Source organism: Emys orbicularis, chromosome 1 (assembly GCF_028017835.1).
Source record: "Emys orbicularis isolate rEmyOrb1 chromosome 1, rEmyOrb1.hap1, whole genome shotgun sequence".
In the NCBI taxonomy this organism is placed as follows: Eukaryota; Metazoa; Chordata; order Testudines; family Emydidae; genus Emys; species Emys orbicularis.
In genome coordinates, this window is record NC_088683.1 from 214,342,583 (window position 1) to 214,361,045 (window position 18,463).

Sequence of the window (18,463 nt, forward strand, 5' to 3'; positions counted from 1 at the left end):
AGTCCCTTTTATGATGTCCCTTAAAATGTGTCTCTGCACGCACACGTGAATTTCTACCAAAGTAAAAATCCGTTGGTCTGAAAATTTTCAATCAACATTTTTTATGTTTAAAGCAAATTCGGGTTCCAGAATTAATTATACAGACCCTTTCAGGTAGACATGGGGGAATTCAGGTAAAACCATAGTTCTTTGATTTTGGCCTTCAGAATTATTAATAGGAACAATAAAGCTTTTGGTTGGTGAGACACCAGACTGCTGGGATCGAGGTAAATTGATCGGTGCACCAGCAGTAAGTGGCTGATGCACTTGATCCCAATGTCATGTGACTGGGTTTCTTTCCTTGGCTGGGATAGACAGCTCATTAGCTTGCTGCTATCCACTTTAGTCTGGTTAGTGAGGGCCTGCTAAAAGAACAGCTTCATGCTGTATCCTAGATACCAATTCTCAGGTCAGGTATACCAAGAGCACAGATTATTGTAGGCTTTCCGGTAGATTTTGAAACTGAAAGAATATATGCATTGCACCCAGCATTTTATTACTTTCTGTCTGAGAAAGGAAACAACCCCACATTGCTTTCAAATAAACGTGCAGATAGTTCACTGCTTGACCTTTAAAGGTAAAGAATGCAAAATTAATGGATTGCAGCTAATCTTAGAGCACATGACCTATTTTATGTATTGTATCATTTGTTTGCCTCCCACACAAATAAATGAAACTTGCACCAATCCCAAATTTTTGGTTGAGTGATGGAACAGTCATTGTTTCAAGGTTGCATGAGAGCACAGAGCTGAGGATGGCCTAGGCCTTCAACCATGGTACATTTGACTGCAAGATGAATTGTGTTAAATCCACATGGCTTCCCACAGTGATAGGTTATTTATTGGAAACGAGCATCTGGCTCTAGTTCTGAATGAAGAAAATCACTGTGGGTGAAATTCTGGCTCCATTGACTTCATTGGGGCTAGGATTTTCTTATGATTAGTTTTCTAATGGAAACCATTGTCCTTCATGTCTTTAAAAACTTTTTTTATCAAGCTAACATTGAATGCATTACTGCTGTGCTTGGAACATTTTCGTATTAATATTTTAATACACGGGGGTAAGATTAATAACCTTTCTAACAGTTTACACCAAGCAAATTCTGAGGAAACAGAGGCCATAATTTAGTGTGAAATGGGTACATCCTTTCTCTGTGTTTTCTACCATTATTTAATGCAGAAAATCCCACTGGTGTGCATAGAGATCTTAGTGCTGCGCAATACAATGCTGCCTTGCTTGTGAAAAAATAGCGGTCTTTGACTTTCAAAATGATACTTCTATGGGGATGAGAGCCACATGATTCTTTCCCCCACACCCCCCTCATTCAAAGAGAGAGAACCCAAACATGTTAAAGGTATGCACATCTCAACAGCAACAAATAACATGACCTATCCTTCTCTCCCCCCCCCCCCCCACCTTCTCTATTTTCAGGAAGTGGTTCTGTATTGTTTGGAAAACAAGGTCTGTGATGTAAATCATCGTGACAATGCAGGTTATTGTGCCCTCCATGAGGCCTGCGCCAGAGGCTGGCTGAGCATTGTGCGACATCTCCTAGAGTATGGGGCTGATGTTAACTGCAGCGCTCAGGATGGAACCAGGTTAGCAATGTTATAGTTACTAAAATAAAATAACTAGTGCTTTGTGGCATATTAACGAAATAACACATGGTGGGATTAATGTCACGTACATGGTATTAGCTGTTTTGAAAGAATGATTAAAGGAAATTCATTTCTCCAAAAGTTGGTGTCCTTTCTAGATCTCTCACTCTTTGGTCTTGTAAGTTCTGGCATTAGCTAAAGTTTATACACAAGAAAATTTAGAACTCCTCTGAAATAGTTACGCCATGTTTCTTTAGAGTAGCAGCCATGTTAGTCTGTATCCGCAAAAAGAACAGGAGTACTGGTGGCACCTTGGAGACTAACAAATTTATTTGAGCATAAGCTTTCGTGGGCTACATCCGAAGAAGTGGGCTGTAGCCCACGAAAGCTTATGCTCAAATAAATTTGTTAATCTCCAAGGTGCCACAAGTACTCCTGTTCATGTTTCTTTAGCACATCTAGCCTCTAACTGCCAGTTCATTTTTGTTTTTTTCTATTGTCCAAAACTGACGTGAGAGAATCTTCACGCTCATGTCACTTTCTTTTGCACTGTGGGAAACACATTTTTGTATTGTGGCTTGTTTGATTTACTGCTTGTTTTACCTGTGAATTTTAATAGTGTTTGATATACTGGTATTTTTTCTAGGAAATAGTATACTTGCTTTTCTGGAGCTTTATGAAGTTTCTTATTGAACAGTCAGAGGAAACGATACCTGAAGGCTATGATCCTCTTTATACGTTCCACATCCTTTATTTTTGCTAAAGTTGTGTTTTTCCTCCATTAAAATTTGTGCCCAAGAGAGCCCCTCTTGTGTTAGCTATATTTGTGTTTGTTGATACTCTGATTTGATTTATTTTTAATTTAAAACAAATTCCTTTTAATTTAGCAAACACGACTCTTTTTAAAGTAGGTCTGTTCCTTTGGTGTTTTGAGTTGATGGTTCCTCTGCTGGCATATCTTGCCTTCCTCAGAATCCCCGTATGCATTTAGTTCCTGTTTTGAGTAGATGTTGAGCCTCTTTCTGTAATGTGGGGGTTGAGGAAGTTGCCATGCATGATTTCTCAAGCTTTGAATGTGTATCTCTTTGTGCTAAGAAAGTTCTTTATCGAATTTAATCGTAAATGGTTCATCCTCTACCGTTTCGGAGGAACTGATCTGGTGACAACTTTTCTTAAATGTATTAAGGAGCATGATTTCTTGGGGGCAGGTTATTTTATATTCTTCTACTTTTAAAAATCTAGGGGGTAAGGTGCTCCTGCAGTTAGTTAACTTGAATGTTTTATCAGATCCCACCTTCTCGCCAGGACATAAAATTAGCATAACTGTGAATCTGTCTCTTTTGTTTTTAAAGTTTTTGCATATCAACTTGAAATAGTTGGAGGGAGGATTCAGAAAAACAAAGCTCCAATAGTCCTGCTAGAGATGGTCCATTAGAAGTCCATGATGGTCTGTCATTACCAGCCCATCAGTTTGGAAAGATGTTTCTGGAGAAACATTGAATCTAGGGCTGAATAGTAAAAATTCCTTTCCCATGACCCACCTCTTAAAAAATACAAAGGAGAGAGAAAGGGGGAGATCTTAAACATCCAAACAAAAAACCCTCCACCAAACTGTTTTCTACTATCTCTGGGACTCCCTAAATCAGTCATGCATAAGTAAGGTTGCGATAAAAAAGAATCCTAAATGGTTTCTAGCTCACTTGCCAGAATAATCCGTATAGAAAAATGTCTTAAGAAAGTTTCCAAACAGTTGTTAGTATGTATAAGTTCAAATTCACAAATGGAGATTATTACAGTTATGCCAGGGAAGAAATATTAGTACATATGCACTCAGGAGCTAATCATATTTCTTTGCCGTGTTTTGGAAAAAAATGTGTCTTAAAATACAATCTATCATCATCTTGTCTGTTTAACAGCTCACTCATAGGTGTTGCCCTCAGAAATCATCTTGTGGTTCCCTTTGCTTCCTGGTGGCAGCTTCTCTTAGCTTTTTCAAAGGCTTCTGAATAGGATAGTGTATTCCAAATCAGATCTGCTTAGGTTTGTTTCTTAGAGTTCAGCAGGATACAGAGCACAAGCTTCTGTGACGGATTCCTTGAGGAGGATCATCTCCTCCTCCTTTTTGGCTTGTATAGCCAAGTGTATATCTGAGTATAAGATAGTGCTGGTCATAAGAAAAATACCATTTCTCCTTTGGAGCCTTAACTGTATTTTTCCCTGTAAGCTTGTATGTGCCGCCGCCTCCTCCCCCCCCCCCCCCAAAAAAAAAAAAAAGGTTCTCAGCCACCTTGTGTTTTTCATCTCTTCTGCTACTGAGTATGTTCTCCACTTATCAGACCAGGAACAATAGTCAAATACAAAATGTTGACTGCCTTATTTTTTTTACTGAACGAAATATGCATCATTGCCCTCTGATGGGGAACGCTGATGTTGCCAACCAATGATTCTCAGAGTTCCATCAGATTGTTGAAGTGAGTTCGTTAAGGCCAACCCACAGTGCATTATCCAACAGATACGTGCATTATCTGTTTCTCTGGTCTGCCTGTCTTGGCTTTCAAATTGATCCCAGTTAACCAAATGTAGGATCTGAATTAGTTATTGCCTTCTACCTTTGGTCAGCTCTGTTGGTTGGCTCTGTCAATGAAAAGATGTGACAGCTGAGGTTATTGCTGGAGTCTGAACGATATGACATTGTCTTTGTGACTTCCTGAAATCTGAGGGTTTTATGAAATCACTGTAAGTCTGCTATGGACAATTGTCATGCATATAATTTTCCTCATGTTCAGTGCCTGGGTACTATACTGATATGTACTTTAAAAATAACTTAGGTTTGATAAGTCACTGGATGGTCTCTTCTTGTCTCTGGCATTTTTAGAGATACATATTTAAAATAGAAAATAAGGCAAAGTACATGAATGGAAGAAAGTTTCCTGAGTAATACTTGGGTGTTATTGTTTATTACTTACCCAGATATTTTTGAAGGGTCCAAATCCTTTGAAATATTGCTGAACTAAAAAAATCTGAGTAACAGAAGAAATTAGATGGTGCAACTGCGTTTTGGTGTCATGAGTAGGGCACAGTCGTGTTACCCATACTCCCACTGAGTAGTAATTTTAAATCAGTGATACTGCTTGTGGATTAAAGTTAGGGTTACCATATTTCAACAATCAAAAAAAGAGGACAGTGGGAGCCCCGCCCTAGCCCCTCCCACTTCCCGCCCTCTGACTGCCCCCCTCAGAAACCCCAACCCCCCCCACTCCTTGTCCCCTGACTGCCCCCTCCTGAGACCTCCCCATCCTAACTGCCCAAAACCTTATCCACACCCCCGCCCCCTGACAGACCCCCGGGACTCCCACACCCCATCCAACCACTCCCTGCCCCCTCCCCAGAACTCCCGACCCATCTAAACCCCCCTGCTCCCTGACTGCTCCGATCCCTCTCCCCACCTCTGCCCCCTGACAGCCCCCCCCAGAACTCCCAACCCCCCTGCTCCTTGTCCCCTGACTGCCCCCTCCTGAGACCCCCCCCATCCTAACTGCCCCCCTAGGACCCTACCCCCTACCTGTCCCCTGACTCCCCCAAACCTTATCCACAGCCCCCCCCCAAGAACTCCTGACCCATCCAACCCTCCCCCTGCTCCCTGTCTCTTGACTGCCCCCTCCAGAACCCCCCTGCCCCTTCTCCGACCCCCTGGCCCCCTTACCGTGCTGCTCAGAACAGCGGGTGGAGCCCGACACGCTGCCGCACTCTCCCACGGAGCGCGTAGCCCGGTTCCCGCCCTCGCAGAGTGCTGCTGAGCGGCGCGCTGGGCAGCAGGGGAGGGGGAGCAGTGGGAGGAGCTCCAGACTGCTGGAGGCCCGATGCGAATGGCTGGCGATCTGCGAATGCAGGGAGGTGGAGGGGGGGAGAGAGGAGGGGAGTGATCTGAAGCTGCAGGGGAGAGGAGGAGGGAAGCGGAGGAGGGGCTTTGGCTGCCGGAGCCCCATGCGAGTGGCTCGATCCGGCTGGCTGCCCTGTCAGCCGTGCCGCGCTCTGCATGGGGGGGAGAAATCCGGACATTTACAAATTCCCCCCGGACGCTATTTTTAAACTCAAAAAGCCGGACATGTCCGGGAGAATCTGGACGAATGGTAACCCTAATTAAAGTATCATTCAGTGAGAACAAAGGTGGCAGAATAGCCTGTACTGAATACAGTGATTTTGGATGTTAAATGTGGTTTTAGAAATCCAGTGCTACGTGAATATTCACTAGAATACTTAGTCATTGCTGTAGTGTGTCAGCCTTTGCGAATACATGTCTATTTTGTTGCTAAACTATTGGCTAATCAAAGATTATTGTAGAAAAGGTTGAGATCTTTAAGTTATGTCTCAAATATATTATTAACTGTATTCCCCTTAAATAATAGTAGTAGATAGACTATGCGTAAGGGGTTCTGATAAACATTTTCTTTCCCAGATAGGAATATATTTGCTCAACAACGGGTGTAAGACAACCATCTGATATTTGCAAGTACCATTATTGGCATGTTGGGCCTTATCTCATCCTTCTTATTTGTAAGAACCCTATGTACACTTTTTTCCATTTTTTCATGATGAGCAGACATTCTTCAGCTGAGATGCAGGCTGTTTTAAACCTAAAAGTTTTAGGCTGGGGATGTTGAAGTCTGATGCACATTGCATCCATACATTTCTATTACCAGGCTCTCTCTCTTGTCACAAATTCTGTGGTCAGTTCTCTAGGACATTAGACTCACTCTTCACAGCCAGTTTTTTGTTGTTTTAGCAGCTGAATTTAGTCAGTCCTCTTCCTAAGAGGACCATGCCAAAACTGGTGTCTTCCTATGCTTTTTCCTGTGTTAATCTTGACAAGATGATCTCCTGTAACAGCTAATTTTACTAGAGGAACTTCAACTGGAGTAGCCACCCTCCAAGCGGGTTGCACCTCATATGCTCTATAGGACAGCCCTTTATATAAAGGTTTGTATTTAAATAAAAATCTGGCGCACACACACTACAGTGCCTAATAAAATAACAAACTACTAAATTACAGGGCTATCATTGCAGCCAGGGAATTCTGATGGTGTCATAAAGACTGAGCACAAAATTTGAATGGCTTGCATATTGCCAGAACCCAGTGATGGAATTATAAACCCCTGCTTGCAAATTTCCCTTTAAGAAGAGGTGATACATGGTAGAGAATTTGAATCCAGGCTTTGTGTAGGATGCTACTGCTTTAGCAGCCCACCCCTGTTCCCAAGGAGGGGCCTTCTGTATTTGTAAGGGGTTGTCTACACACAGGTTGTACCACTTTAATTGTACCTGTAGGTATAGGTAGCAATTCTTTTTGAAATTCCTATAAAAAATACTTTTTGAGGGTGGTAGTGAATAAAGCCCTGTATGGGAATTCCAAGGGAACTTTTTTAAAATAACTATTATTTCATGCAGTCTGGTGTATCTTTATGGACCTGAGGTAAAAGTTGTCATCCCTGGCAGAAGGCCTTTAGCAGCTTACAGAGAGGGCAATAAACTCCACTAGAAACAGGAAATCTCCTTATCTCCCCTTCATCAGTATAAATATTAGTACCTGCTTGTGCCTTTACACTGTTTTGGTAGGGGCTTCATTTGCTAACCCCGTACGCTGACAGTGCTACGACTGTCCATATTTTATTCTCCCATCTTTCCTCCTCTTAATTTTCCTTTTTCTACCCTATCTCTGGGTATATTTTCCTCTTGTTCTGAGTGTTGTTCTTTCCTTTTCTCATTTCCTCCTCCTGTCTCTCTTGCTCTCTCTTCCTTTCCCTGTGTTGTGCCCTCCCCTTCTTCATGGTCTTTTATCTCCCATTGTTTTCTCAAGCCACCTTAACTTGTCACTCCTGCTCCTTTTTTAAAAAAGCAGCGTCCTCACCTCCCTCACTCGGGCACACTCTCTCACCCAACTGCAGACAGCTGAGGGAGACAAAAAAGAGGTGCTTCTCGGTGGCAGGGAGGGAGGGTTAGGAAGCTCAAACAGTTCTGCTTGCCACTGGGGTGTGTGTGCGTAAAAAAGATAGGGCTCTGAGGCCCTGAAGAGCAGCTGCTTCCTGTGCAGGCTTCCTGCACCACTAAAGTAGGGGAAACAGTTCCTGCAGGTCACTTGCTGGTGTGGGGGAAGTTAGACAGCTGCTCTGCACAGCAAGCTGCAGTCATCACAGGCCGGTAACTAAGGAGGAGATAGAGGAGCAGGGCTGGCCCTCTGCGCCCATCTCTAGTTGCCTGAGCCAAGCCTGCCCCAGAGGGGTGACAATGAATGCAGCAGGTGTTCTGATCTCTCCTCTGCTCAGTCAGACCTGCTGTGAAAGACCTCTTCACACTCTGCGTGACCCACGGAGCAGGAGCGGCATGCTCCCATAGAAGATACAGCAGATCTGATACTGCTTCCCCTGCGTAGGCCCTCTCAGGGCCACTACATTGATTTAGTGACACTGGTGCAACTTTTGGACAATGTTCCTTCTGTAGACCGACTTTGAGGGACATCTCAGACAAACCACTTCTTTAAAACGTAGTTAAGATTGTAAATAAATATCACTTCATTAAAATCATTGTTAGAAAATCATAATGATAAAAGACACTGAAGCCAAAGAATTCAAAGTTTAAGGCTCCAATAAATTTCACTAATTTTATACAAATAGAAAATTTGTACTTAATGTCTGCAAACAGCCTAACTCTGACCTGCTATCAGTGTTCATCCCCTCTAGGCAACAAGTATCTGCTTTACTCCCTTACAGGTACCAGACCTTGTGTGCATTTTCAACATAGTTCAGATGTTGTCCCTTCTCCTATTCTCAATACAGATATACACAATAGCTCAACAGTCACATATGGGCCAGTGACTCAGACTTTAGCTTCTCTTCTATATACGTTCTTATACCATGCTCATCACCAGAGTATTGGAATGCCTTAGAGTAGTACATTAAGCCACTTGGCTATACATCTGTCACATGTTGTTTGTTCTCTCATCCTCCCCAGCAGGAAAAGCATGGGTAGTGGAGTGTCTTGTTTTGGTAGGGTTTTACACTTGGTTGTCTCTTTTTAATGCATGTTGCTATGTGTTTGTGTTGGAGAAGGCAAGGTCAAAGAAATGCGCCTTGTGCTTGGAGTGGAAAGTGGTGAGGTTTGTGGTGATCCTTGCTTTCTGGGGGATCTCACTCCACTGTCTCAGACCAGCCCTTGAGAAAGTTTTGTCTCCAGCACAGACCAGCTTTGCCCTTATTGTACAGAGTTTCGTTGTGCCAGAGGAGCGTAGAAGCAAGAAACTCCAAAATTTCTTCTTCTCCATAGCAGCCTCGGCTGCATGGGCCACCAGAAGCATATTGAACTGGTTCTCTGCTCACTACGCTATGGGCTTGAAGCAGGAATTACTGGGTGATGTTCTACGGCCTGTGTTATGCAGGTCATAGCTGATGATCATAATGGTCCCTTCTGACTTTAAAAATCTATGATATGACATAAAATACCATGTCAACTTAATGGTCTTAATCCACATTTTCAAGGCATTCATTGGTTTGGGACCAGGATATCTAAAAGATCTCATAAAGCTGTGGGATGAGGACCAGAGTTGACAACTCCATTCCTCTGGCACAATCTAGCTGTCCATTGAAAGGGTAAATTTGTTTGTATAGTAGAGGCAGAGTTTTCTCAGTGGCCTGTTTTTTTAAAAAGTAAATAAATAAAATAAAAAAAAAATTGTGGGACAAGTTTCCACAGGAACCAAGAACCACCTCAAACCTCACCAGCTTCTACACCAAGTGTAAGGTGCACATCTTCCACTTGTCTAATATCAACACACAGAATAGTGTACATAACATTTATAAAAGTAAGACACCACACTAACACAATTTTCCATCTGGGGAATGAGACCGAGAATGAATCACATGTGACGGATGTTAGTCACATTGCATCGTGTGCTTCTGGAAGGTACTTGGATGCTACCGTGATGAGGGCAGTATAAGACACTGTATAGTGTAGAATTGAATAAAAAGCGCACACAGTTTTGGTAATTACACTCTAAGATGGACAACCCAATTAACTTCATCCACCAGAAAAACTATGGAGTTGCTGGAAGACACCACTTTACCTTCCTTTTCCAGCGCTTCTGATGCTACACCATTATGATATACCCACGTCCTCTCCTGAAGTTACTTAGAAACTGCATCATAAGACGACTATATTAATTCAGGAAGGACTTCACCCCTTGTGGATGGTTAGCACAAGACCTGTGCATCACCAGAGTCCCAGTTAAGCCCCATTTTGAGGATGTAAATGGCCCTCAACACTTTCGTTGGCCCTCTGCATGGGGATGAATTTCACACTCAGTTACTAGTGAGGAGTGCACAGCAGGTCGGGATGCAGAGTCAGAGTTAAGGATGTTTGCTATGTGCAGGTGAATGAACCGGTGATGATGTGGCTGATCTGGTTAGGTCCTGTGATGGTGTCGCTGGCGTGTTGTCTGTGGGCGAGGACTGGCCTGCCTCCCAAGGCCTATGAAAGCGAGGGATCGTTGTCCAGGATGAGTTGTAGATCACTGATGATGCGTTGGAGAGGTTTTAGCTGAGGACTGTAGGTGATGGCCAGTGGAGTTCTGACAACCCGCCAACCTTAAGCATATTCTCACCAGCAACCACACACCGCACCATAGTAACTCTAACTCAGGAACCAATCCATGCAACAAACCTCAATGCCAACTCTGCCCACATATTTACACTAGCAACACCATCACAGGACCTAACCAGATCAGCCACAACATCACCGGTTCATTCACCTGCACGTCCACCAATGTAATATATGCCATCATGTGCCAGCAATGCCACTCTATGTATATCGGCCAAACTGGACAATCCCTACGTAAAAGGATAAATGGACACAAGTCAGATATTAGGAAAGGCAATATACAAAAACCTGTAGGAGAACAATTCAACCTCCCTGGACACACAATAGCAGATTTAAAGGTAGCCATCCTGCAGCAAAAAACTTCAGGACCAGACTCCAAAGAGAAACTGCTGAACTTCAGTTCATTTGCAAATTTGACACCATCAGCTCAGGATTAAACAAAGACTGTGAATGGCTAGCCAACTACAAAAGCAGTTTCTCCTCCCTTGGTGTTCACACCTCAACTGCTAGAAGAGGGCCTCATCCTCCCTGATTGAACTAACCTCGTTATCTCTAGACTGATTCTTGCCTGCATATTTATACCTGCCCCTGGAAATTTCCACCACATGCGTCTGACGAAGTGGGTATTCACCCACGAAAGCTTATGCTCCAATACTTCTGTTAGTCTATAAGGTGCCACAGGACACTCTGTCGCTTTTTATAGATCCAGACTAACACGGCTACCCCTCTGATAATTGTAAACAGTATCTTACTTTTTCTTGTCTGGAAATACTTGAGTTTGAAAGCTTAAGTTCCCTTGCGTGTCATGTTTAGTGGTAACAATGCTCCTACCTGGGAGTCTAAAAGTGGAAGTCTATAAAAGGACTCTTACTTTTTGGAGAAAGTGAATTTACTCTGCTTTAGAGTCTGTTGAATGTAAACACCTCTTCTGGGTCCACATGCCTCCTCTACTCGCTTCCTTCTAAAAGCTGGGATTTTAAGACATGTTTCTCATTAGATGCTATGATGTACTATGTTGACTTTAAAATAACTCCAGTTACATGTACTCAGTATTTTTAAAGACCGAAATTAATTACAATTTAGGGGGGTCTTAACTTAGAATTAGATGCATGCATAATATAATAATTACTGCTTCTATAGGCTCAAAGGGTATTTTTAGTTTTTTTCACATTCTTAATGTTTTGCTGTAAAACTTCTAACTTTATTATATAATTTTACTATATATTAATCTTAATGCAGCATTTTTGAGTTTTAGATGAATACTATTCTGCAAGTGGAATTTATTAATCATGGTATGAATATATAAACTACCACTTAAATAAATATACTATTCCATATTAATTCATGGCAAGTTTTCACAGATGGCTCCTATGTACATAAGCTAGAACCTTTGGGTAACTTTGACTTTCAATTATCCTCTGGGTAGATATGTAAGTGTGTCCTCCCCAGCCCATCCAATTAAGTTAAATTGACTGAAATTTGGAATGTTATTGTGCTTTGCCTATAGTGAAGTATATTGTGGTGACACAATTTTGTTCAATTTCTGCACTCCATTATATCAGTGTAATTATTACAGTAGCAACTGAGAGGTGCTAGGCAATGTACAAGCATATAGCAAAAGTGCCTTTTCCAAATTGCTTTCGCTCTGAAAAGACAGTGTGGGGAAAGATGGAAACAATGATGCACAAGCAAACTGTGCAAGGTAGTGATTAGTAGATCTCTTGATAGTTCTATGTTGGTTTTTTAATTTGTCTTTTGTGTGTGTATAATCCTGATCTGAAGTCAGTGGAGTCACTCCTTAGTTACGCTGGGGTAACGGGGGGGGGGGGGAAGGGGGTAAACTTGGCCCACTGTTTCTAAAATTTTAACACTAAGACATTGTTTTTCTAGGCCTATCCATGATGCAGTAGAAAATGATCACTTAGAAATTGTCCGCTTATTACTTTCTTATGGCGCTGATCCAACACTTGCTACCTACTCAGGTAGAACTATTGTGAAAATGACACACAGTGAACTGATGGAAACGTTTCTAACAGGTGAGTAACTCTATACTCTGTCTGCTATTGTGAATGTAATGTGACATTTCCTGTCTCTGCCTCCCAGGCACCAAACAACCAAAGTTTTATTGTTCAATGTAAATAACAATTACTAGAACACACTTAAGTGACTTTATATTTTGCATACCAAGAAAACACTGAGTAGTAGAAATTAGAAGCATGTCTATGGGTACTGTCTCCTTATATGCTATGTGGGATGTATGATATGCTGCCATCAGATTTTATTGTTTGGAGACCAGCTAATTGGACATTGATCAGTGTAGTTTCTATTGGTACATAAAATTTTGCTTGAAACGAAAATAAAATTACCAAATATAATAGCAGTATGTTAAGTATAATTAATTACAGCTATTGAGGTGATACAGATTTTTACCTTTTAGTGTCCAGTTTTAGAGAATTTTTTTAATTCCCCCTCTTAGTCGATCGCAGCAGCCTGGATCCCTACTGAATACCAGCCCTTAGTGTGAAAACCTTTTCCCTTCTCCTCATGTCTGCTACTTACCTCCCAAATTCCTTATCTTTGAGACTTGTGGCGGATGAAAAGTTTGAACTTTTTCAAGGGTCAGGATTGCATCTCTCAGAAAATTAAGATGCTGCAGTTTAAAGCTCAGGAATCCATGGGTCAAAATCCGTCGCTGCAAAGAGTTGGGTTTTGTTGATGTTTTTGAGTGGGTGAAAGGGACCCACCGGGGCTAGGGGGGAGATGAGAAAAGTGTATTCCAGGAATATTCAGAAGAATGGTATTCTTCATAGTATGTGCATCAAGACTATGTTGTGGATTTTAGATAGGAGGTATGACATATGCATATTGGAATCTGGCAAGCTTAGCAGGCAGTGTATCATACAGCTTTCCATTCTGATTAGTTTGTTTTTGTTGTTGTTTCCCTCTCTAGAGTATTTAACTGACCTGCAGGGTCGAAGTGTTGATGACCCTGGTTTGTACTGGGATTTCTATGGCAGCTCTGTGTGCGGTGAGCAAATGTTATCCTTTATTTATTTTATGTGAAGGAGTTTCAAAACATTATCTAGCATGTGGGGGCGGGGGGTGTTCTTTTGCTATATGCCAGAGGAAGTTTTGAAGGGAAGTGTCTAGTTTTATTTACTGCATCAGTTACAGGATGATAAAGCAAGACTTGCAATATGCTCCTAATGCTGATTGGACCTGGCTTTTTTTTTTTTTTTTTTTGTTCCCAACTAGATCCAAAAGATGAATCTGGATTTGACATCCTGGCAAATCCCCCTGGCCCAAGTGATGAGGATGAAGATGGCTTTAGCGATGTGTTTGAATTTGAATTTTCAGATGGGCCTCTCTTGCCATGTTACAACATCCAAGTGTCTCTCTCTCAGGGGTAAGAACTGATATAACTTTATGAAATAATCTATTTGGGGTAGCAGGAGTCAGTGCCTGAATGCTGCTTTTAGAATAACACAATTTAAACTCTACGTTGTATTTCTATACAATTATTCATACGCAGTGTGCTACTGTGCGAGGTGGTAGGGAAGAAAGCTGATATGTCAGCTCTACGGTGGAGTTCCAAAAGTGTAAGGGTACGCAAAGAAATTGCAGTCTAAACTTTCTGCGTGTGCTAACTGTATTTGCCACAGTATAAAGTGATTTACAAAATGCTGTTAGCATAGACAGCTGGTTTTACAGCCCAGAAAAGAGTGAATTACTGTTTTAACCCAAGACATATCAAACGTCCTCCCACCACCCAAAAAAGGATCTTGATGGTCCCAAAATAACACATTTGCTTCTGGCAGATTAATATTAAGTAATTTAACATTTTATCTTGAAATTTTTCCTTGTGAATTTGCATCTCTTTATCACTTAATAGACACTTCATGAGTGACATGGCAGCGTTACTACAGTTTTAACGCTCCGATGCAGAGCTGGATTTGACCCATGAATAATGCATTGGATCAAACACATCGAGAAATGGCTTATAGCATGTTGGTTGTATACAGATACTGGAACACTGTTAATCACAAGAAGAAACCTGGACTGTTTCAGTTGTGTAGTCTCTCCTGAGTGTGAATTAGCTCAGTAAACAACTGTTCGTAGTTTGCAACAGTTGCATAACTTAAAACTACAGTGTTTCTTCATAACCTATTATCTCTGAAGAGTTTATAAGCCATGTTGGACTAGCTTTTTTGACTGTGGTTAAATGCACATTAATCAAAATTTGACACACACAAAAATTTAATATTAATCTGAAAAATCCACTGTTTTTCCCCATTAATTGCTTCTTTAGAATTCATAGCTGCCCAAGATACTGATTGTTTAACTGTAAGCTAATTCTTGACTGCTAAATAAAAAGCAAGGCTTCATCGTGTAAACATTTACACGTGAGTAGTGGTCAGTGTGACTATTCACCACCTGTGTAAAATTATGTACCTCAATTTACAGGGTCAGGGCCTATGTTAATATATCATACAACCAGCCTGTCGCCCAAAAGCCATGGATGACATTAGTATGCGTGTATGTCTGTCTACATGCATCTGGACACTGCTAAATTCTAATCCCACAGCTAGTCTCATTGATGCCAGTGAAAGTGTTTGCAGGAATATGGTGAGCAGGATTTGACACACAATGTAAAGCTAAAAGAACAGGAGTACTTGTGGCACCTTAGAGACTAACAAATTTATTAGAGCATAAGCTTTCGTGGGCTACAACCCACTTCTTCGGATGCATTTATATGCATCCGAAGAAGTGGGTTGTAGCCCACGAAAGCTTATGCTCTAATAAATTTGTTAGTCTCTAAGGTGCCACAAGTACTCCTGTTCTTTTTGCAGATACAGACTAACACGGCTGCTACTCTGAAACCAATGTAAAGCTACTGCTTACATAACCAGGATGATTATAACTTTGTCAATTATTTATGCCCTTTTTTTTTGTTTTGTTTGTTCTGCAGACCACGAAACTGGCTATTGCTGTCGGACATAGTAAAGAGGCTGAAAATGTCATCCCGCATATTCCGTTGCAACTTCCCTAATGTAGAAGTTGTCACGATCACCGAGGCAGAGTTTTACAAACAGACGTCTTTGAGTCAGTTGTTCTCTTGTGCTAAGGACCTTGAAGCTTTTAATCCGGAAAGCAAGGAACTCTTGGACTTAGTAGAGTTTACAAGTGAACTTCAGACTTTACTTGGATCTTCACTTGAGTGGTTGCATCCGGATGATGATAATCTCTCTGATATCCATTGGTGAGCCACCAGGCCATTTAATGTATAGTACCATATAAAGTTAATTCTTTATGTATATGTGTTAAAAATGCAATTGTTTCTGTAAAGAAAGGACACTATTAAATATTAAAATATCTTTCCTTTATATAAGAGATTTGAATTCCAGTTTGATGGACTTTGGAACATTTTTTTTTTTTTTTTTTTTAAGAACTTTAATCAGTTTTTACAAAATTGTTATATAATATTTCTTTAAATGCACACAGGCTTTGGGATACTTTTGTTTTTACTTGGAACACATTTAAAAAATATAACACACCCACACATTGACTTTGTTTCATACAAAGCACTGATTACACAGAACATACTTTTATAGGTGATGTGATCAAAGTCATGTGGCTTGTTTGGGAGATAGAATTTGGTAAGGCACTTCATGATATTATTTTTGTTTACAGAATTACCTGCTTTGGCCAGGTAAGCACTATTGAATATAATTCAATAGCTTGTAATATAAATTAAAACCATATCCATATACACCAACTAATTGTATGAACTTTTATATCCTAATTTAAAAACTGTGAAATTTAGTTTTCACACATCAAACCGGATTGTTTATATATGTTTAAACATTTTATGCTCTTTATTTAAAGAAGACTTTGAACTATTTTTTCTGTATCTTGTAAAATATTGAAAAACTAACATATGTTGAAGTTGCTTGAAACTGTACATAAACTAAAATTTTCTGAATTGTGTGTTTACGTTTGAGATCTGTGTTTTAACTTTGTAAGTAAATTCTCCTGCCTTTGTATTTATATTTTACAAAAATTTTCTTAAAGGCAATAAAACTGTTGAGAAAATTAAGATGTTGAAATGAGTTTTATTCTCTGCACGATTATAAAACAAACTGACTTATTAAAGTTTGTAAAAGGAGGATCTGATCTCATTTACTGGAGCCAAGCAGGAATGGCGCAGGTGCTGGGAAGCAATTTATAAAATATGATGTGGAATCTATATTAGCCTTCTACTATCAAGGTCAAAAGAAAAATATCTCATGGGCCTTTTACAGGGTCAGACGTTTAAAAACCAGTAGTCTCAAGACTTTCTGGAGTACATTTTAGTTAAAGAACGGTGAATCCATTTAATATGTTTTTCCCACTTGTCATCTTTAAAGTTGGACTGATTGAATTTTTTTCTCAGTGGTTCCTAAGGGGGCGGGGAGGGGGAGAGAAAGGATACATGTTCTGTTAGATAATTTCTGTATAGAGGCATCGAGTATGTGAGCACACTGGGCATTTTATGTGTGCTCTCCTGTTACATTAGAGACAGCCTTGAACCAAATTCCTGGTTCTAAACTTCATACCTTTATAAAGTGCCTTACCAAAATATCCTGAAACCCAAATTCTTCCAAATCCAGGGGTTTTGGCCTCCAAATGTAGATTTAAACCTTCCTAACTGTCTTGGTCTTTTGATTCAGTGTTCAAGTTTGGTACATTAGAGGAACAGGTTCCCACTGTGAACCAGATCCCGAGTTTTGTTTCAGATCCATCTCTAATATTAAAGTGTGCCCTGTGTGAAAACCAAACACTTATAAGGAGGTTTACGTCTGTTTTGCAATATATTGGATGTTATCTCTGACCAGTACTACCATAATGTGCTTAAATAGGTTTAGAAGCAGTGCAGTTAGCCAAACAAAGAAAAATGCCTACAGGACTGACATCTAAAGGAACTGTTGAGGGCTGTCATACAAACATCTGACTTTCTATAGACACAGTAAGGTTTTTTATTTTTTCTTGGATTGTTTTCTATCTTTTGTACTGCTGCACTGTGACACTTCCTCCATTGTATTAAGATTTGGGGAAATACAGCAACGATTCATATCGTGCCATCTGCAAGTTATAACTGAGTGTTTTTCCTGAAAAAGAATATCTAAATTTCTCTAAATGCATGAGGCCCAAAAAGGAGGTGAGAAATGGATCCATGAGAATACCTCCTGTACCCTTGAGTGTTCTCCCCAATTGCCGCAGAGCTCAGTGTTAGTCCCAGATGTACAGGGAAGAAGGACTAGTGGCATACAGGGGTTCTGGCTGGTTCACAGTGTGCAAGTGAAATCTGCTTCGCAGGGCTCATGGAGGTCCATGAGAAGCAGTGAAGTTAGTGCAACCTCAGAGATGCCCTAACTAATGCTAGAGGTTGGCTGACTCCTAAAAGGGCTGAGAATACATAAAGCATTAGGGTTAAAGTCTCTTCTGGCACCTTCCCCCATTGACTCCTCCCCCCAGCTAGGAGTAGTGTTACTCATAATGGGCCAGTTCTGATCTGGGCACCAATTTAAATCTAGACTACCTCCTGTCAGAGGAGTTATGACAATGTGAGATCAGAAATAGGCCCAACACCCACATGTTGTGGGTGGCGGAAGCCAAGATGCCTCTAGAAGGTCATAGGTTATCTAGCAGAACTGCACTCACTGAAGCAGTTTTACAGTATTTGCACAAAAGCAAATTACATTTAAAATGCAAGTTCCCCTGTTTAAAAAAAAAAAAAAAAATTACATGTCTTAGAGCTCCTCTTTTGAATACATAGTCTGCAGTTGGATTTTGGAAACAGGCATTTTGCTTTGCTCGGCTGTCTGCTAACAGCTGAAAGTGGCAAGTTCTTGTTCTTAGTTGCTGGTTACATTTCTACTCTTGCCGTGGAAATGAGGGTTTGAGCATAGAAATTACGTTGTGTGTAAGTATTAAAAACAAATGTTTCTTGGACCTGTTTGATCAGCTGCTTGCTGATTGGCTGGTGATTTCTGGGTATTTATCGGCTGAATACCACTTTATGGTGTATTGGCAGAGACCACATCTCTGGGCATGGAGCGTAATGGAGGGAAATTTCTGTGGGTTTCATGTTCAGTGGGTAAACAGGAAATGGAAGTATATTTCCTTTTCTGAACCACCTC

General features: G+C 40.8%; 1 protein-coding gene across 1 annotated transcript in view; it reads left to right on the top strand.

The window, feature by feature from the left end:
• Positions 1-16,378, top strand: part of BCOR (BCL6 corepressor) — a 70,364-nt gene extending 53,986 nt beyond the window's left edge. The window contains exons 11-15 of the mRNA XM_065399019.1: positions 1,471-1,637; positions 12,174-12,319; positions 13,234-13,311; positions 13,539-13,689; positions 15,253-16,378. Coding sequence (XP_065255091.1) covers positions 1,471-1,637; positions 12,174-12,319; positions 13,234-13,311; positions 13,539-13,689; positions 15,253-15,547 — 837 coding nt within the window. The 3' untranslated portion in view covers positions 15,548-16,378. The remainder of the gene's footprint in view (positions 1-1,470; positions 1,638-12,173; positions 12,320-13,233; positions 13,312-13,538; positions 13,690-15,252) is intronic.
• Positions 16,379-18,463: the final 2,085 nt, after the last annotated feature.